The sequence below is a fragment of the Anopheles maculipalpis genome, chromosome 3RL, assembly GCF_943734695.1.
Source record: "Anopheles maculipalpis chromosome 3RL, idAnoMacuDA_375_x, whole genome shotgun sequence".
In the NCBI taxonomy this organism is placed as follows: Eukaryota; Metazoa; Arthropoda; class Insecta; order Diptera; family Culicidae; genus Anopheles; species Anopheles maculipalpis.
In genome coordinates, this window is record NC_064872.1 from 59,448,267 (window position 1) to 59,466,755 (window position 18,489).

An 18,489-nucleotide genomic window follows, 5' to 3' on the forward strand; every position below is an offset into this window, starting at 1 on the left:
TAAAATAAAATTTACAAAAATGTTTCTAGAGAACCAAAACAAAAATCTAATAAATGTTTACAATATTCTGTGGTAATATACTTAAATCAATTTTACCGTTTATTACACAGTTAAAATGAATAGCTTCTCAAGTAAATGCTTTTGGAAGTTTTGACTAATATTAATTACTTTTCACTTATTCTTTATACTAAAAAATTTGAGCCCCTAATTACAAAAAAAATTAACTTATATCGAATATTCATTCTCCTATCAAACAATATATCAAGGTAGATATTTTTAAATAAAAACTAAATAAAGCTTCAATCCACATTACTCCACACATTAATCGAACGTGCTACTAGACCTTCCACTCCAGTACCACCAGACGCTTAACGATTAACCCCAAACAGATGAGGCATCCACCCAGTTCTGACCGAGATTCATTTTCCGTTCTCTCGCTGCTGTCTTTGCTCTTTTTTTTACCGGTATTGCAGTACCATTTCAAGGTTAAAAATCAGGTTGCCAGTCAGTTTCGCTTTCGTGTTTGTATTTCTGTCTCGAACTTCTGCACGCTCCGTTCATTCAGTACGAGCCCAAAGCTAAAAAGAAGCTGAGCTAACGTACGATGATAATTTATGCGCGATCAAATTTACAGTTTCATCGTAGACGGCCACCGCTCGCCACCGGCACAGTTTGATTGACACCGGTGACGCCGAGCTACCGGAAAAGAATTTGGGCAATAAATCAAACTATTTCAATGATGATTATATTATGCCTAATGGCCAGTAGCCAGTAATGAATTATGCTTCGCGTCGGCCCAGCACCTAAACACACTCATTGGTTGCACCTATTTCGCTTGATTCATTTTTAAGTGAAAATCCCGCCCATCGCACACCAACAACTACACCAAGCACACATCCCACGCATCCCCCGTACCATGGCACCGGTCTCGGCAAGGACACTCACGCTTTCACTATGCGGTACCGCAACATTGCTGCTCGCACTGTCCACCACCGTTGGATCCGTTGCCGGTCAGGCACTCATAACACCGCTCGATTCGCCCGTGCTCGCGACCAAATACCGCGGACTGCGCGAGATCATGTTCAACTTTATCGGGCAAACGGGCAACAATAAGAACAAGTTCCTGTTCAATCTGAAGAAGGGGGTAAGTGGTACCGTTAAATGGCGCGTTTCGGTTTCAGCTCGGACCCATTTTTGATCGTTTACCCTTTCTACTGCCAGAAAGTACAAAAACAGTTCGGTCCGGACGATCCGTTCTTCTGCAATACGACCGGTATGCGGAGCGAGACGGTGCCAACTTCCGTGGATAAATTGCGACCGGGAGATATCGATATTGTCGGTGCGATCGGGGACTCGCTGACGGCGGGTAATGGTGCGATGGCCACCAACATTTTGGAGGTGTTGATCGAAAACAAGGGCTTATCGTGGAGCATCGGAGGTCAGGGCACGTGGAGACAGTTTCTTACGCTGCCCAACATACTGAAGGAGTTTAATCCAAAGCTGTACGGTTACCCGACGAAGGATGGGCTGTCGACGCGCAAGTCCTCGCTGTAAGACCAATAAAATATGGAAAAAGAATTAGTAAACATTTCACAAATAATTCTCAATACTTATACTCTTTTAGGTTCAACGCAGCGGAAGGTGGAGCGATGTCGCAGGACATTCCCTACCAGGCACGGAATCTCGTCAAACGGATGCTGTCCGACCGGAGGGTAGATATCGCAAACCACTGGAAGATGATCACGCTCATGATCGGCGGTAATGACTTCTGTGCCGAGATCTGCTACATGCCCACGCCGGAAAAGATACTGCAATATCACGAGAAAAACATCGTCAGTGCGTTGCGTACTTTCCGCGACTATCTACCACGAACCTTCGTTAATCTGGCCGCAAGTCCAAGTAAGCAATTGCAGCTAGCTAAACCAGGCACGAGAACTTTCACCATTCTGCTTACCTATTCCAGAGGTGGACATCTTGGCCCAGTTCAAGAACAAACCCCAGGAATGCGTTTCCATGCACGTCGTCGAATGTCCGTGCCTGTTGGCGACACGGTTCCGCAAACAACGCCAGCGGTACGTGAAGCTGATCGAGGACTGGAACATGCTGCAGATGGATATTGCCACACGGGAGGAGTTTCACAACCGGCCCGACTTTGCCGTCGTTTACCAACCGTTCACCATGAATCTCACCTTCCCGGAGACACCGAACGGTGATACGGACTTTACCTACATGTCGCTGGACTGCTTTCATCTCAGCCAGAAAGGGTATGCGTTGGCCTCGAACGCACTGTGGAATAACATGCTAGAACCGGTTGGGGGTAAATCGATGAACTGGGAGCGAGAGTTCACGCTGTTCAAGTGTCCTAGCGCGGACATGCCGTACCTGCGGACGCCCGGAAATAGTTAGGACACCGTTTAACACGCGCACACGGGACAACCCTGCACTGGCACGGCTTATATCTAAAATGTGATATTACATCTATAGACACGCAAAGCACACAAATCAAAACGGGTGGTTTTGGGTTGAAGATCGGAGGCTCTCACTCATCGATCGAATTAAAGCGGTTCATCCTCTCACTGCTCATACTGTGTTCATTCGATAATACGTAAAAGGCACGGCGCTGCCGCCTGTAGCATGTATGCACGCCAAAATAACGCCACATTCGGTACCTCCTTCATCATGCTCATGTATTAGTTACGTACAGAAACATTTCATTTTAATTAGACTTTTTTTTTTACTCAAGATTTACTACGGTGGTGTGTTCACTCTCTGCTACTACGAACAGGGACATCCGAAAATATTTGAAGTAATTTAACTGGGTTTCTTTCAATTATATAAAACTCCATTCATGAACGTTTCTTAAGCAAATGCTGATAGCTTTATTGGTTAGTAATGCGTGCAATTTTTTTTTTTTGTTTTGAATATATAAGTGCATGTTGTTGAATTATAATTTCAGCTCAAATGCGCTGTTTATACGCGACATTTAAAAAAAAAGCAGTTAAATGTTAGTAAAATAGTATGCATCGTGTAATGAATCCTCGCTTTTTCGTCCTTGTTCCGCGTGACGAGCAAGTGAGCAAGAGATAATATAAAAGCTGCCCGTACGTGTGCAACCGATTCCATATGGAATTTATCGCTCAAAGTGAACATACGTGCAGCGTGCTTGCTTGACGCGTGACGCGCACAATCTTTTTCTCAGCTTCATTTTCGATCTTTATAGAGGATCGTGTCGAGCCGAATCGGTTGCATTGCTGAGCTGATTTTTTTTTTGTTTTGGCAAGCAAGTACAGCGCCATACATGTAAGTAAATGATTGGGTAATATAAAGTGAATTAATATATAAAACAAAAAACGGCCATTACAGTATGAATTTTCTACCATGGGCTCTGCCGTTGCTTCTATTCCTGACCACTGGTGGCGCTATCTTCGCTCAGGAGGAAGTATCCTTCCTCGATCAACCTCCATTTCTAACGCTCTATCGCAAGCTACACCGACTGTTTTTTGACACTGTTGGCCCTAGCAGTAAAGATCCGGTGCGAATTAATCAAGCTCGTTTGCAAGGGGTATGTGTTATACGAAGGCGTAAATACCAGAATCTTCCTAAGCATTAACTTTTCTCTGTTCGTGTATTCTAGAAAGTGCAATCCCCCGTACCATACAATCAAGCTTTTCCCTGTCCAACGGAAGGTATGCGAAGTACGATCGTTCCTAACTCCGTGCATGAATTACGTCCTGGCGATATCGATGTAATCGCGGCCCTCGGCGATTCGCTAACTGCCGGTACGGGAGTGCTCGCAACCGGAATTCTTGAGCTTATAATAGAAAATCGAGGCTTGTCCTGGTGTATCGGTGGACAGGGTACCTGGCGTCAGTATCTAACACTACCGAACATACTGAAGGTGTTCAATCCGAACCTAAACGGTTACGTCGTTGCCGATAGTCTCTCGATCGACAGAGAGTCAAGGTAGAAATACACTACTGAATAATTTCGCACTTGCGCGATAGTCTACTCTAAGCTCTTGTAATGGTTTGCTTCCAGGTTCGATGTGGCGGAAATTGGTGCCATGAGTCAGGATCTGCCCCAGCAGGCAAAAAATCTTATCAAACGTATGCAAGCAGATCGGTCGGTTGATATGAAGCAGCACTGGAAGCTGATAACTATACTCATCGGACATAATGATTTCTGTAGCCGAGTCTGCTACCTGCCAAATCCGGAGAAAGCACTCTACCAACACGAGCAGAATTTGCTGCAAACCTTAAGACTACTGCGCAAGTACCTGCCGAGAGCCATGATTAACATTGTGGCAACTATAAGTAAGCATGCATCATACAAAAATTATCATTTGAAAAAAATTTAAGAAAAAAAATCATCTCCTACGTTCTCATCTTCTCCCCCCTTTTGTTGTCTATTCCCCTTCACGAAGATGTTAGCATATTGCGAACGTTTAACCCGAGACCACCATCCTGCGCTACCACCCATTCGTTCGAGTGTTCCTGTGTGTTCGGTGCCCAGTTTGCATCCTTTCAACCGCGCCTAGAACGTATCATGCAGCAGTGGAACCGGATACAGCAAGCCGTCACCGAGCGGGACGAGTTTAACGCTGCGTCCGATTTCGTCGTTAACTATCAACCGTTTCCGGAGCATCTGACACTGCCTACACTTCAGAACGGCGATACGGATGCTGGCGTTGCTTCGGTCGACTGCTTCCATTTTAGCCAACGGGGACATGCGATCGCGGCGAACAGCTACTGGAACAATTTGATCGATCTGGTGGGCAATAAGTCGGAGCTGTTGCAAAGGGAGTTTGAACGTTTCAATTGTCCGATGAAGGGAAGACCGTTTCTGGCGACGCGTAAGAACAGTTTATTGGGGGTCTGAAAAATAAAACCATCCAATCAGTAAGTAAGTAAGTCCAAAGCTAGGCAAGACGAGTTCTGTACATTAAAATGAGGATCTTGATGTTAATCGCGGGGGGGGGTTGGGTGGTTAGACGGACGATGTGTTAGCGTTTTGTTATGTTGATTTTTGTGTAAGTAGAAAATAAAATTTCTTCAATTGAGTCATAAGTGATGAGTGATCTCAATTATAATGTTGAGAAAGGTAATACAGGGGTGTAGTAAATATTTTGTCGCCCAGCCTCATTGGGACTCGTCTTACGAAATGCCGTAAAAATATCATGGGGGGATGCTGAGCACATTTTCTCCACGATCAGCAAATTTTTGTCGTCGAACTAGAATGCGATTACGCAGCCCAACCAAAAGACGATCAGAAAGTTTCAGATAACGAAAGAACAAAGCGACACGCATCGTCCAATACCACAGCGGATGTCGAGTGTTTATTTCCGTTAATGCGATCATAGGCAACAAACGATACTGGCGGAACAAATCCATTCCGTAGACGCATTTTTACGACAGTATGTCGCCCTTGCTGATCTGTGGTTTGGAGCACATTTTTTGCTGAACAGGAAAGTATTCTGAGTGTTTACTTCCGATCATGCGATCTTGGAGCAAATATGCCGAGTGTTCCCCTTCCTTAGACAATGGTAACATTCACGATCTCGTGAAATTGGATGATGTAAAGCATATAGACCAGCATAACAAAAAATTTAAACATCTGCATCAAATTTGGTTACTAACGTGTGTGATTTTTATGTTCAATGGAAAATTTAAGAACAAATGGAGAATGCGAAACAAAGCAGAACTGATCCAAGATTTATTCGAGCGTCGTTGTGCGAGCATAGGCGTAAACAAAAAAAGACATGTTAAGCCATGACACTACCGGACATTAGAATGAAATGAGATCGAAGAACATCAAACCACAAGCAAATTACGAACGTGACTAAATGTCATTTTCAGTTTCTAGCCAACGCAGGTCTGGATGATTTGAATTAAACAAACAAAACATAAACTATCTGAGACTACTGGGTATAACCAAAAGGGAAGACATTAATTAGACCAAGAGCATTATGTTTAAAACAATATTAAAATAGGTTTTTTTTTTGGTTGAAATACTCTTTAAAAAATTATGCCGGTGATACTTACCACCATCTTGCTCCTGAGATTCCGTAACGTCGTTAGTTACATTTTTTGGTGGCGCACCACCACCAGCTTCTGGGTCGCAGTTGACATCCTCCCCAACAACATCTTCCGGACCGGCGGAAACTGTAGAAATCTCTAGCAGTTGATTCGCCAATTGCTGCTCTGCAGTGTACAATGATACCTCCACTGTGGAAACCGCCGATTGTTCCATCGGTACAACCTGCTCTTCAGCTCCCGGTAGATCAGCATATACCGGCTCGGCATCAGCTGATACAGGGCCGGAACAATCCGGCATACCCTGCTGATCAACATCCACACGCTTTTGTTTGGTCGGATACTGCTCACCAACATACCGTGGTTCAGCAACTGCAGCAGCCGAATGCTTGCGCTTCAGCTTACCATGTATGACAACTCCCGATGGACCAGCAACTGCAGGAGCTGCACGGTGTTGCATCGGCATGGACGGCTCTTGAACAGTCGTCGGATGCTCAGCCGATGTCGGAATTGCAACCTGTTGCATCGTATATAGGGCATCAGAAACATATGGAACAAAGGGAGCCGGAGTTACCATGCCACGCTGCTGCAAATGATTGTGGAATCTAATGCTCGGCATGTGCTGTACAACGTCAACATATGGTCCAAAATTCCACGGGCCCATATCGACCGACATTGATGCAACTGGCAATAGATGATAACGATAACCTCCAGCAGGTGGGTAGGCTGCGTATAGCCCGACGGGTCTGTAGGGCATCGTATACGGATAGCCAGCATTGGATGCAGAACCTATACCACTTCTTACGCTGGTACGTCCACTGCTGCCCGGAACACTTGTAGTTGCTGGCACACTATCATTCCTAGCCTGCCACGGTGCTGTAGGACTCGGCTGCGAAGTTCGAGTACCTGATGCACCTTGCTGTCTTTCCTCTTTACGGGTAGCTGGTGGTTGATTGACTTCTCTAAACCATCCTTCTACAATCCCACCACCACCAGCAGTTGTATTAGCTGCCGAACAACCGGTTGATGGTGATCGTTGATTGCGGAACTGTAGTCCTCGGCGCGTATCAGGATCTAATGTACTCGGCCATGCACTGAGATGTTGAAGCACCTGTGAAAGCAACGACAAGGCTTCGAAAAAGCGACTTTCCGCACGTTGCTCAATAGCGCTCCCCAGCAGAAGATGTACAGCCTCCACTGTTTCCCAAACCCGGAGACTCAACTGTTCGTTTTGTGGCATTTTTTGCACCACTGCACAATTCACACACTTTCAACGATTGAACACAAGATTGGTAGTAAGGTCCACTAGTGCAACCGACGTTTACCGCACCAACGATCTAATCGAACTGTGCCCGCTTTTCGTCTGCTTCTGATTCCCGGTAAATTCTACTCCATGAATTTGAATCGCTACACTTTGCTGTTGTAGCGCTCTGCTGTCAAAACGACTCAACTGACGTTTTGACAACCAACCAACAACAGCAACACACAACACAAACAAACGAATCGCTGCAAGCCGCAACGTCAACAAATCGATCGAACCGGTTACAACCACTATTTTCGTGTACAGTGTAATGTTTTAAAGCAATAATTAAATTAATCTAGTCGTACCGGCACCACACCGGCCATGTTCTCGCTACTCAGCACCGCCACTATGCTGGGCGCTTTTACCGCGCTGTTTGCAATCGTGTTTCAGGCGTACCTCACCTCCAACGAGCTGGTACGGTTGACCGTCATTTTGCAACACTTGCGCGACCTGGAAGTGGAATTTCCGGTCAACGGTCCACGGGTCGCGATCGGGTACGGTTCCTGCAGCGATCTGCACGTTCGGGCAATAGATTTTCTCGAGTATAGTGACCGCATCGGACGGGCACTGAATGTGAGCGAGTACACGTTTGACGATATCACGAACGAGGATGAGTTTCTGCTAAACTTTGCCTATTATTTCCAACGTGGTGCCGCTGCCGAGTAGGTACACCCTGCCACTGTATGTATAAGATGAAGTGAAACTCCTTTATTTTGTAATTTTAGACGCTTCACCGTAAACAGAGAGATGTTTATGAGTTTGGTACAACGAGCAAAGAAATCGAACACAATTAAGCATCACTGGGCGCTTGGTGGTAATGCCCCGGTCATAGGAACGCGCATGGCTATCGAGGGTGCAAACGTTCTTCTCGGTGCTAAAATGTCCTCAAAGTAATGATCGGCAGCAAACAAATCGCATAGAACTATTAGCAATAACTATTCTTCCCCGACTTTACCCACTAACAGGTTAAAGACGCACCTACGACCAGAAGTTCGTCTCACCGGTAGCCTTATTGAGGACGATGATATTCATCTTATATTGGAGTACAACACCGGCGATAGCTGGGGCGAACTCGTTACGCCCCGGGCAAATCGCTACATACTGCACAACGATCACCACAATCCGTACCTGAGCTCGCTAGAAGAATTCAACACAGCCCTGATCGGGTTCGAGCCCCATCTGTTTATCGTGAGCGGTCTGCAGATGATGGACAATTACGCTTACCCGGTGGGAGTGCGTGAAAAGCTGCTCGAACGGGTACGCCAACAGATGCAAGCCCGTTCACGCACCTCCACGTTGATTCACTTCGAAATGGCCAGCTTCGTGGAGCTGGAACTGCTACAGCTTTTGCTGCGAACGGTGCTCCCGTACAGTGATTCGATCGGTATGAACGAACAGGAGCTCGACAATCTGCAGCAAGTGTTGCAAACGGGTCGCATCAGCTTGGTGGCCGACTGTAATCCACGGGTCGCTCACTCGCTCGATCAGGCGCGAACCGTGTTTCGAATGCTTAACGAAGATTTCTACCGCAAGCAGTACAGTTCCGACGATGGAGCAACACGGCGACCGCTTTCCCGCATACATCTACATACGCTTGCGTATCAGGCGTTCATTGTGACGAAGGATAGCCGCTGGCGGCATACGAAACAAGCCGCTGCGAAGGCATCACTTACGGCACACCGGCACGTTTGTGCAAGCACGATCGTTAATCCGGACGCGGCGTATCTGCAAATGGATGGTAGCTTTGCCGTGTCGGCTGAACCGGGTGCTCGTCGGATACACTTCAACAATCGGGATCCCGTTTCCTGCTGGGAGGAAACGCTTGAACTACGCATCCGTGATGCACCAGCGATCGTGGTGGAGATTTGCGTTGCACCGGTGTTTATATGCAAGAATGCAAAGCAAACGGTCGGTGCCGGTGATAACATTTCCGGGGCGGGACTTGTGCTGCAAATATGAACCACGTAGGTCCGATACAACGCAAGAGACTGTTTTTATAGTTCTACTAGAGCCGGATTGGATGGTTACCAATTACCAAACTGGAAAGCTCTATTTTAATCACGTTTCTATAGTAATTCCCTTAAATCGCCTTTTTTAATGCGAAAATTGTTTTTAATAGCTAACTACGCAAAACATTCCATTGCCGTATAATTAACCGCAACAATTCCATTCCGAATTTTGCTTTCCAACTGAAAAGACTGTTTACTTGCACCAGTTCTAAAAGCAATAAACTAAACATTAATCTTTAATCAATGAAACTTTAATGGTACTTTCTTTATTTAAGATCAAATCTGATGGAAATTGGGACAAATGTGTCACGTTAAGCATTTTTTTTAAATGGGTAAAAAGATAAAATCATCTAAAATTAAATAAAAACGGACTACACCTCTCCTCTCTCCTCTACTCCTCTTTTGGGGGTTTTAAAATAGTTTCATACCGACCAGAACATAGCTCCTATTCGGCCTTAGGATTTGCCTCCTTAGGGTTCTAGCATTTCACCTGTGTTATCGATAAACCTTCGTGCTCTAAAGCGATTCGTGTCAGCGAAGTGCTCCTGTCGGTCACGGATCGCACTGCCGATTCCGTTCTAGCCCTTGGCCACCCTTTTTTAGGATCTTTTCAGCTTATAACTACACATCATCCTGCTTCCCTCTGTAAATCTCTACTTCCCCCAATCCCAGGTCGGATTCAATCGGATGTTAATTCCAATCCATAACTTAGATCTTTTCTTTTAGAACAAAAAAGGTTTCCGTTTTTTTGTTACGTTTGTTTTGAGTTTATTTTAACTGGTTTAAATATTATAAGATTATACTCAATTTTTGTTGATCAGCGGAAAACAGATGATAATTGGGGAAACGACTCAAGTACGAACAATTCAGCATACAATGGATCGATCCAAGCATTTGAACACTCTGAAAAATACTTGAAAGCAAGTCCTATCAAATTGAGCCTTGGGTCAAATTTTCAGCTTGTCCAATGCAATGATCCGAAGCATACTTCTAAGTTGGTTATCAAGGAATGGCTCCTGCACAACGTCCACCTCAAGCTTATTGAGAATTTGTGGGATCATTTTGAGCGAAAAATTCGAAAATCCTCTCAATTCAAAATAAAAACTAGCTAAAATGATTTTTCATGCTAGAATTGGAGAAAATTGCTTCTAATCGATAGTTAAAAAGTTTACTTTTTCGATGAAAAAGCATTTGCAGATCATAATTATAGCTATCGGGTAACACACGGTGTATTAACTTGATTGATCGGGTTCGACAAACTGTGTGTTCGTTGTGTAGGGATAAATTGGTAAAGTTTTATCAAAAGATACATTTTTTTATAAAATCCATGTTTTGGTTGATGATAACAATACATTCTACTACGCTGTGCAATAAACCAAACTTTTGTTTTGATTGATTAAATATGTTTAATGACACAGTGTACGTACGAAAACGTACAAACAGACTTTTTTCTACAAATTGGGGTTTACAAATTTTTCATACAACACAATTGTAATCTATAAGAATCGAACGAATGATTCTAAAGGCAACATATAACATAACATTTCAATTAAACATGCCTCAGAGTCCTTTCATGATGTACTCGACGCACTTGCTGCATTCGCTAATCTCATTACAGTCAGCTATCATGCCCGAAAGCTTCTGCTGGAAACGGCCAACACGCTCCGTACCCAATCCCAGTCCACCGTGCTTCAACGCACTTGTAGCATGATGGGCCAGCAGCTTAAAGCAGTAACGCCGGGTAGCGTTATGTTTGGTATTGTCGTACACCGGTGTTTCCCGCACGTGTGTCCAGGCCATCAGCACATAATCGAGCAGTGCATCCCAGTGCCGGGAAGCGTACAGATTTTGTGCCTGGCTGTGGAGTGTTTGCTTGAACGTAGCCAGATGTGTGGCAGCTCGCAAAAATCCGTGCCCATCGGTACGGCTGAATAGCTTCAGATTGGGTACGCTCGCGTAAATGTTCTTCTTAATGCGTCCCAGCTCATCGTTCAGTGGGGCTATATCCGGTAGTGGCAATTCACGTCGGACAGCACCCTCAAGCTGTTCGTTTTTCGCCACCAACGAACCAATAATACCAATCAGCTGTTCCTGGCTGTAGCCTTTGAGAATGGTGCTCAGCGGTATACTTTCGTTCCCGCGATTCATGGCCGTTTCTTCGCATTTTGACCGCTTGGAACTGGTTCCGGGTGAATCACCAACGGACAACCGGCCCGTTTGCTGCAATCTTCTCGTGGACGTTGAAAGTCCGCTCGTGGATGGAACGTCGGCAAATTCTTGCATTAGCGAACGCTTTCTCGGTGAGCTACGTAGTGTCATCGTGGAAACGCTTTTCGTTGGTGTTTTCATCGGCGAAGGATACTGGGCACGGGCGCCATGATCTGGCGACCAGATAATGGGTGGACGGCGACGAGCACGCTGCCGAATGGCGATCTCGTCCGGTGAGAGGGTCGGTGTAAGAATGCTGTCCGGTATGTTCGCTCTCGGACTGTCGATCAAACGGGGCGTCAGCACGCCACGTTGTGGAGCGACAGCGGTCAGACCCGGCGTAGGGGATGAGTGCGGTACCGTGACCGGTACCGGTAATTCTACCGGTAGCTCAGCCAACGGTGTACGGGTGCGTGATGTACCCTGTTGAGCCATTACGAGTATCTACAACAACAACAAAAAACATGTCAACATGCGATTGATAACAAAAAGGGGGGTCACTTACAGAAATCGTATCGAATGTACTAACTATTCTTTGAATATATTCAAATTTCCTTTGCACAACTCATAAACAAACACAACGAGCACAAAACACAGAAACGTAAAACAGCATTACAAAAAGGACAAAAACATAAGAAAATAGACAAAACAAACGGACAAGGGAACGCAATTCACACGAAAACACAGTCTCACTTTATCGCTGTCATTGATTGTGATGCCTAGAAAAGTGCATTTTCCCGCTCAATCTAAATTTTCCGTTGAGAACGGTGAGCGTGTGTGCGTCAGATCGTACATACACTGAGAGAAATAAGAATAGCACCGCTCTGGTTTTTTGACAATATTATCAAATTTTACTAACCGATTCTGATCACCTAAGTTAAGTTCTATTGTCTTGTGTTGTAGCTCTGTAGTCAATTGTTTTTGTCCTATTTAGGAAAGCAGCAAACTGTTAGATAACTTCAACAAACCTGTTACGTCGTCGTACTAATGAATGCTGAGTACTCGTGAAGTTGTATACCCTGAAAACTATAAAATTGGGCATAAAATCACTGCTTATCGCAATCATTCGAAAACATACGAAGTACATGCACTCAAAATGTCTTGAAAATACAAACTGATTTGATGTTTTACTGTAATTTATGCATCAGTTTATCAAATATCGGCCCAATATCAGCTTGAACTTGAATTGCTCATACAAATTTCGATGCAATGATTCAGAATTGTTCAAAAATAGATTGAACTAATATTCCAAACTAAACTAAATTTTCCAAATAGTGCTAAAAAAAACCTGGTGGTGCTAATCTTATTTTGCTTAGTGTATATCCACACTCCACATACATTTGACATTCACCGATGGGGTGCGTCAAACGAGTGCGTCGGATGTAAACAAACAGGCGAAAACATTCTTTTCCTTTCTCTTTCGTAGCGGAGAAAAATCGCGAACACAAATTTTCACGATGGAAAGCTTAAAAACTCACAGTAAGTTTATCGATCGCACTGTTTTCTACCTCTAATGTAAATCCGGATCGTTTGCAGGCGAGCAGGAAGTGACGGGCGTCGTGTCGCGCAGTGGACGTGTTTGTAAGAAACCCACCAAACTAATGGACTTTCAATCGCCGGATGATATTGAAGCGAAGCAAAAGAAACTGCCAAGTACTACGGTTCGGAATTCGGCTAAACTTTCCTCCTCACAGGTTGGTTATCCGTATTTTCAACCTACCTCTCGATCACACTATACTTACGAATGAACTTCCTTTCACCTCAGGAGGATGTACACACGGAATCGGATGAGCATGATGATGAGTCCCACTCGAACGGATCGAGCGGAAGCGAATCGTACAGCAGTGATGAGGATACGATGGAGGTGGACGATGGGTACACCCCGATAGATGATGGCGACAAGAGCGAGGGCGATCTAGTGATTGATTCTGCAACGAAGAAAAAGGTAGGAAGGGTAGAAATTATCCCAAAAAAAAAACATGCATCTTTAACGCAGCTCAATTACAGGCAGCGAAAAAGAGAAACGATAAAAGTAAACGCTCCAGTCGTGGGTCAAAAACGGGAAACAGAACCACTACCAAGCGTAGGAAAGCGAGTAAACGTACAAAACCAACGCACACCAACTCGATCGCTCACAGAAAGAAGGAAAAGTCTGTTCCGGCAAAGCCTACCGCCGGTTGCATGCCAACCGATGTAGCAGCACATCTTAGCCTGCTGGGTGACAGTTTAACGATTATTGGCGAGCGATTAAAGGAACACGAAGTAAGTGAAATGTGCCTGTTACTATTTTAAAAGGAGATGGACAATAATGCTAACGATCTGCCTTGCAGGGACAAATAACAGTTTCCGGCAGTTTGTCGGTACTATTGGACAGTTTAATTTGTTCGCTAGGCCCACTGATGTGTCTGACGCTTCAAATACCGGGATTAGACCGTAATTCCGACCATCTGCGGGAACTGTTCCGAACCACGCTGGATAATATTGCCTACGTCATGCCCGGTTTATAGTTGGGGTTTTTTGTTTCCGTTTTTAATACATTTAATCATTTTAGTTTAATTCTTGTTACGTGATATTTTCAGTCCTTATTCCTTTGGGCGAATTAAACTGTTGTGTCTACGACCAAAAACACACTTGTATTTTGTATGGGAGTTTGCGACTTTTAATAATTGAAACATTTGCTCAAAAACACGTAAGTGATTACTGGCAAAATATTTTCACACCTATTTCCTCTATACTACAAAACATTTTTTTTTTATTCCTGTAAATCGGCCAGACCGTATTGCTACAACAAAATGCTTACAAAAGCAATTTTTGCTACTGATTTAAGGAAAATAAATAAGTTAGCTTATTTATTATTATTACTATTTACAAATATTGCAAATTTTCAAAGAAAAACTCAGGTCAATTGCCTATGGTAGATGTATGGAGTTTTCAGCTTTGAAAGCAAAAGCAAGAAAAAAACAACTTCTCGTAAAGTCCCCTCTTTTTTGAAAATTTCATGCGAATATCGAGTAGATCAAACGATAAAAGCTTACTATCCGAAAAATGGCCGATTTCCATACATAACATATACCTACACGGGTACGAATCGAAAAAATCGAAACAAATGATCTAAAACCAGTTTAAGAAATGTCTTTTTGCTCGAAAAGCTGACAAATAAATTGGTCTGGGCATAAACTTCAAGTGTGCATGACTTCCCTATCAAAAGATATTCAGGAATAAAAGTGCAAAACTTACCCAGGCAGGCAGTCATTGACAATAGGGTTAGTAAACAGACCCATGCCTATTGGGTACTGCATCTGTACTTTTATTTGCATTATTTTATCTCACTGATCACAATTATTCACACCTTACAAGGATTTGCTTTTACATACAGGGCTGCTAATTCGTTCGCTATTTCGCTCAGCTGCTGCCTCGAAGTAGATAATATTGTTGTTTTGTGTTACTAAAAATATATAATTTAACACCGTGCCTAAACGCATAAAGGCCGGGGGACTGATTAGTTTGCTGGTACTACCAGAGCTTAAAACGATTGGATCAACAGCATCAACTCTTCCTTCAGGAAGTCGGTCAGATTCTTCGACTCGTTCTCGTACATAAAGTTAAACACCACCGTCGGCACTAGCCGCAGATCGTACAGCGTTTTGTCCAGATCTTCTTGGACGTCAAATTTCTGCCCACCGGGCAATACCAGCGAAAATTCGGCCGATTCGTGCATCAAACATGATTGCACAAATTCGTACACTTGGCCAAACTTTTCGTACACACTGAACGTCCCTTGCAAGTATACACCGTTCGGAAAACGGACGCGTACGAGCGAAAATTTATACCGATTTACCGTTCGTAACTCTTCTCGCTCGCGCATTGCTTTCGTTTTAAGTATTTGCGCCTGCTCGAGTGCTTCCGTGCGCAGTTGCTGTTCGCGCTTAATTTCTTCCGGCGATATTCGGAAAAAGTCCGGTGGCAAATTGCTTTGCTTCACTTGCGACGGTAGCAACACCTGCAAATTACGGTCCAGCTCAACCGGGATTGGTTCGGCAGCCTTAAGCGCTTCGAGCAGAACCTCAAGCGAACATTCCGGATCGATGTTATCCTCGGACCATATCAGGTGCGGTTCATTGTCCAGCTCAATCTCCACAAAACCGGCTGCGTGGAGAAAATCGAGCGAACCTTCGCATACCTTTATCTTGTCGCAAAACATACGGTTGGTCATGCGAATCTTCTTGTACTTCTCCTCGTTCGGATTGTTGACGATGTTTTCGATGCACTTGGTAAGCGTTTCGATGCACAATTCCGCCTTATCTTTGGGGTTGCAGTTGTAGATGATCAGGCACGCCGTTAGTCCCCGGTCGGCGGCCAGCTGTTCGTACAGAAACTCTTTGATTCTTCCTTTCCATTCTTTGTAGGGCAAAATTTCGTCCCCAATCATTGGGCAGCGGAAAAATACGCCACGAACGGCATAATCTTGACGACTGGCGGCTGCCTCCTGCGCCGTATCCTGGTCCCCCGTTTCACCGTGGTCCGATGAATGACCCGCTTCTTTGGCTTTCTTTTCCGCTTCCAGCTCCTTCCGAACCTGTGCCCGGATTGCCGCAAGCGATGTGTTAAACTCTTTCTTGTCCTTGCCTTCGAAGCGTGCTAGTGCGGCATTTGCGGCTGCTTTCGCTTCCGCCGATAGTTCGCTACGTTTCGGCGGGATGTACACATCTTTCTGCTTCGACGAGCTGGCCTTCGCCGATGGAGGTGGTGCTTCCGAATTCAGCTTCCGGCCTGGACCAGTAACACCAAGCTTTAGCTTGGCTTCTGCTCTCTTCTTAAGGAAAAAGTTCTTTATCTTGCTCGGTGCCATTGTTCGGTTGTTCTTGGTGGCTTAAATTCTTGGCGTATGTTCCTTGGGCAGATTCAACCGGGCAACGGAAAGCTTCAACTCTTCGATTTCTTTTGCTGTACCTACGGAAGTGAATGAAGACAGTTTTCAAACTATTTCGTTCCTCTCCCCATCTTTCCTTATCACTGTGATAAGCCAATCTTCGAGATTCGACAACAACAAGAAACCCATCCTATGATGAGTCATCGATCGATACTTACTGGGACGAATAAAGCGATTCGTTATTCGGTTGCCGTACTTGCACCAGGATAGCGCGAGTAACACCACCAGCCCCAATAGAATTGTGGAGAAAATCTGCAGCAAAAACAGCTGAAAATCCGTAAAATCCAACCACCGTGCGCCGCTGCCAAGAGCAAACTTTGCAAGCTGCAAAGTTTCGCACAGGAAACACCAACCGGTGTTCAGTAGATTCAACTCGTACGCGACAGATTCACCGACACTTTCACCACCCTCGTGGCCAGCCGGTGCTGCTGGGCTGTCTACTGTTCCTGGCAAGGGCGACGATGGTACTGCAGCTGATGATGGATTGAACTGCCTGCGCACGGAGTTGCTCACTAGAAGCAGATAGTCCGATAGCACCTTGGTAATGTTCAGTGACGAAAGTGCATCGAAAAACATTGAATCGGATGCGCAGAAAAAGGGTAGCACTATATGCGGAAAAAAAGACGATATTACAAGGCTTTCTCCACAGATGGTAGATTTCCAATGACACACAAGTTTGCAAAATCGACAATGTTCGATATTTACGTTTTTCGTTGTTTTGCTGTCAAATAGATCGATGGATTGGATTGCACATTTGCAGCTTGCGGGTTGAGTTGGGATTGAGTGTGAATTTCAATCCGTTCATGATATAAATTTAAAGAAAAAACAACAAAGGTGGTTATCAAACGCTCACCAAAGCTGGTTTTATAACATGATTATGTTTCAGTTTAATGAAATTTCATCGTTAAGAAGACAAAACCATTCCAAACCAAACCAAATCTGCAAACCGGCGGTGTGCGCACGCCCTCATCTCAGCCAACCGCAGATGACAGCCCTGTTCCAGCTGTCACATGACCCGTTTTTGACGGCTGGTGCAAAAAAAGAGTCTTGTGATCAATTGTTCGAGAGGGCGCAGATACTTTTCTCGGGCAGCCGTATTTTGCGCTTTTGCACACATTTTTCCGACCCCAGTATTGACACCGGACAGAAAATGCCAATCTGCGGACCGAAACTTTCCCTGTGCGGTTTGATTATCTCCGTCTGGGGTATAATCCAGCTGGTAAGTGAGCCCGTGTGTCCCCCGTTTGTTTATCGGTGATGTCTCATCCCATCCCGAATGGTGGGATGATAAATCGATAATCGGATCTCATCTCGGGGAGCCTGTGTTTTGTGAACCATTTTTCCGTTTCCTTTGTAGCTGCTGATGGGAGTGTTCTACTACATCAACAGTGTCGCCCTGATCGAGGACTTACCGCTGGAGGAGCACTATCCAACACCGCAAGAATTCTATGCGGCCGCTGACGTCGCGTACAGTCAGGTGATTAAAATTACAATGCCCTCGAGGGATAGCTTATCATCCGTAGCTTTAAATGAATGTCTAATTACAACCCGGTTTCATGTTTTCAGAATGCATACAACTGCTGGATTGCTGCCTGTATCTATGTCGTGACGCTGGTAGTTTCGGTCCAACAGTTCCATGCAAACAGCCGCTCGACGGTTGCCTAAATTCCACCCACAGAAAGAGAGAGAGAGAAAGACCCATCTTCATCTCCCAGAAAGCGCAAAGAAGGATAGAAACACCTTAGTATGAAGAGCTGCTGCTTCTAAACGATCCGCTTTATCCTACGATGTAAATATGTGTTTTGCTCCGTCACCATTAAGTTTCCCTTTCGTCCGTCGAACAACATTCCGTGTTGCCCCACCCCGCGGTTGAACGCAATCATCATCACACACGTTCGAAAAAAAACACACAAATCCTTCCGTTCCGTTTCCCTACTCGGATGTCCTAAGATAGGCCGCAGCAATAAGATCGTAACATCGCCTAATAGAGAACCTATTATCCATGAG

The 18,489-nt window shown here is 44.8% G+C and overlaps 10 protein-coding genes across 13 annotated transcripts in view; 6 read left to right on the forward strand and 4 right to left on the reverse strand.

Moving 5' to 3' along the window:
* The window catches only part of LOC126561839 (tyrosine-protein kinase Drl), a 483,362-nt gene that overhangs the window by 458,194 nt on the left and 6,679 nt on the right, over window positions 1-18,489 (forward strand). The gene's annotated exons all lie outside the window — the stretch shown is intronic.
* The window catches only part of LOC126562612 (transcription factor Jra), an 80,046-nt gene that overhangs the window by 49,548 nt on the left and 12,009 nt on the right, over window positions 1-18,489 (reverse strand). The gene's annotated exons all lie outside the window — the stretch shown is intronic.
* LOC126562325 (phospholipase B1, membrane-associated-like) lies at window positions 917-2,414 on the forward strand. Its single transcript, XM_050218787.1, has 4 exons — window positions 917-1,144; window positions 1,222-1,550; window positions 1,625-1,899; window positions 1,964-2,414. Exons 1-4 carry the CDS (start codon window positions 917-919, stop codon window positions 2,404-2,406), a joined length of 1,275 nt encoding a protein of 424 aa, XP_050074744.1. The 3' UTR covers window positions 2,407-2,414.
* LOC126562349 (phospholipase B1, membrane-associated-like) lies at window positions 3,365-4,887 on the forward strand. Its single transcript, XM_050218823.1, has 4 exons — window positions 3,365-3,562; window positions 3,635-3,963; window positions 4,039-4,313; window positions 4,424-4,887. The coding sequence occupies exons 1-4, from the start codon at window positions 3,365-3,367 to the stop codon at window positions 4,876-4,878; spliced, it is 1,257 nt and encodes a 418-aa protein (XP_050074780.1). The 3' UTR covers window positions 4,879-4,887.
* Window positions 7,657-9,294, forward strand: LOC126562109 (ADP-dependent glucokinase). Its single transcript, XM_050218532.1, has 3 exons — window positions 7,657-7,997; window positions 8,061-8,225; window positions 8,301-9,294. Exons 1-3 carry the CDS (start codon window positions 7,657-7,659, stop codon window positions 9,292-9,294), a joined length of 1,500 nt encoding a protein of 499 aa, XP_050074489.1.
* Window positions 10,897-11,987, reverse strand: LOC126562501 (uncharacterized). Its single transcript, XM_050219022.1, has one exon. The coding sequence runs from the start codon at window positions 11,985-11,987 to the stop codon at window positions 10,905-10,907; it is 1,083 nt and encodes a 360-aa protein (XP_050074979.1). The 3' UTR covers window positions 10,897-10,904.
* On the forward strand, window positions 13,001-14,063 carry LOC126562818 (HMG box-containing protein 4). The gene is made up of 5 exons (XM_050219404.1): window positions 13,001-13,031; window positions 13,089-13,246; window positions 13,318-13,497; window positions 13,560-13,814; window positions 13,883-14,063. The coding sequence occupies exons 1-5, from the start codon at window positions 13,010-13,012 to the stop codon at window positions 14,057-14,059; spliced, it is 792 nt and encodes a 263-aa protein (XP_050075361.1). The 5' UTR covers window positions 13,001-13,009; the 3' UTR covers window positions 14,060-14,063.
* Window positions 15,075-16,401, reverse strand: LOC126562277 (UBX domain-containing protein 6). The gene has a single exon (XM_050218738.1). It carries the CDS (start codon window positions 16,399-16,401, stop codon window positions 15,076-15,078), a length of 1,326 nt encoding a protein of 441 aa, XP_050074695.1. The 3' UTR covers window position 15,075.
* Window positions 16,423-17,058, reverse strand: LOC126560844 (uncharacterized). Its single transcript, XM_050216792.1, has 2 exons — window positions 16,641-17,058; window positions 16,423-16,502 (listed from the first exon to the last, which is right to left on the reverse strand). The coding sequence occupies exons 1-2, from the start codon at window positions 17,056-17,058 to the stop codon at window positions 16,423-16,425; spliced, it is 498 nt and encodes a 165-aa protein (XP_050072749.1).
* Window positions 17,530-18,489, forward strand: part of LOC126563399 (ribonuclease kappa) — a 443,719-nt gene continuing 442,759 nt past the window's right edge. For 2 of the 4 annotated variants that reach the window (XM_050220038.1, XM_050220036.1), the window contains exons 1-3: window positions 17,530-17,701; window positions 17,840-17,959; window positions 18,049-18,155. In XM_050220038.1, the coding sequence (XP_050075995.1) occupies window positions 17,633-17,701; window positions 17,840-17,959; window positions 18,049-18,147 (288 nt within the window). In that variant the 5' untranslated portion in view covers window positions 17,530-17,632 and the 3' untranslated portion in view covers window positions 18,148-18,155. Of the gene's footprint in view, window positions 17,702-17,839; window positions 17,960-18,048; window positions 18,157-18,489 lie in introns of all 4 variants that reach the window. The other 2 variants (XM_050220040.1, XM_050220037.1) reach the window with 1 other exon arrangement.

What these genes read in the sequence shown, in the direction of transcription:
- LOC126562325 (XM_050218787.1), top strand. Translation starts at nt 917, where the DNA reads ATGGCACCGGTCTCGGCAAGGACACTCACGCTTTCACTATGCGGTACC. An exon ending in TGTTCAATCTGAAGAAGGGG is followed by an intron (nt 1,145 to 1,221) that starts GTAAGTGGTACC and finishes TTCTACTGCCAG; the next exon opens with AAAGTACAAAAACAGTTCGG. An exon ending in TCGACGCGCAAGTCCTCGCT is followed by an intron (nt 1,551 to 1,624) that starts GTAAGACCAATA and finishes ATACTCTTTTAG; the next exon opens with GTTCAACGCAGCGGAAGGTG.
- LOC126562349 (XM_050218823.1), top strand. Translation starts at nt 3,365, where the DNA reads ATGAATTTTCTACCATGGGCTCTGCCGTTGCTTCTATTCCTGACCACT. An exon ending in TCGATCGACAGAGAGTCAAG is followed by an intron (nt 3,964 to 4,038) that starts GTAGAAATACAC and finishes GTTTGCTTCCAG; the next exon opens with GTTCGATGTGGCGGAAATTG. An exon ending in TAACATTGTGGCAACTATAA is followed by an intron (nt 4,314 to 4,423) that starts GTAAGCATGCAT and finishes CCCTTCACGAAG; the next exon opens with ATGTTAGCATATTGCGAACG.
- LOC126562109 (XM_050218532.1), top strand. Translation starts at nt 7,657, where the DNA reads ATGTTCTCGCTACTCAGCACCGCCACTATGCTGGGCGCTTTTACCGCG. An exon ending in CAACGTGGTGCCGCTGCCGA is followed by an intron (nt 7,998 to 8,060) that starts GTAGGTACACCC and finishes TTGTAATTTTAG; the next exon opens with ACGCTTCACCGTAAACAGAG. An exon ending in GGTGCTAAAATGTCCTCAAA is followed by an intron (nt 8,226 to 8,300) that starts GTAATGATCGGC and finishes ACCCACTAACAG; the next exon opens with GTTAAAGACGCACCTACGAC.
- LOC126562501 (XM_050219022.1), bottom strand. Translation starts at nt 11,987, where the DNA reads ATGGCTCAACAGGGTACATCACGCACCCGTACACCGTTGGCTGAGCTA.
- LOC126562818 (XM_050219404.1), top strand. Translation starts at nt 13,010, where the DNA reads ATGGAAAGCTTAAAAACTCACA. An exon ending in GGAAAGCTTAAAAACTCACA is followed by an intron (nt 13,032 to 13,088) that starts GTAAGTTTATCG and finishes GATCGTTTGCAG; the next exon opens with GCGAGCAGGAAGTGACGGGC. An exon ending in AGCGATTAAAGGAACACGAA is followed by an intron (nt 13,815 to 13,882) that starts GTAAGTGAAATG and finishes TCTGCCTTGCAG; the next exon opens with GGACAAATAACAGTTTCCGG.
- LOC126562277 (XM_050218738.1), bottom strand. Translation starts at nt 16,401, where the DNA reads ATGGCACCGAGCAAGATAAAGAACTTTTTCCTTAAGAAGAGAGCAGAA.
- LOC126560844 (XM_050216792.1), bottom strand. Translation starts at nt 17,058, where the DNA reads ATGTTTTTCGATGCACTTTCGTCACTGAACATTACCAAGGTGCTATCG. An exon ending in GAATCGCTTTATTCGTCCCA is followed by an intron (nt 16,503 to 16,640) that starts GTAAGTATCGAT and finishes TCACTTCCGTAG; the next exon opens with GTACAGCAAAAGAAATCGAA.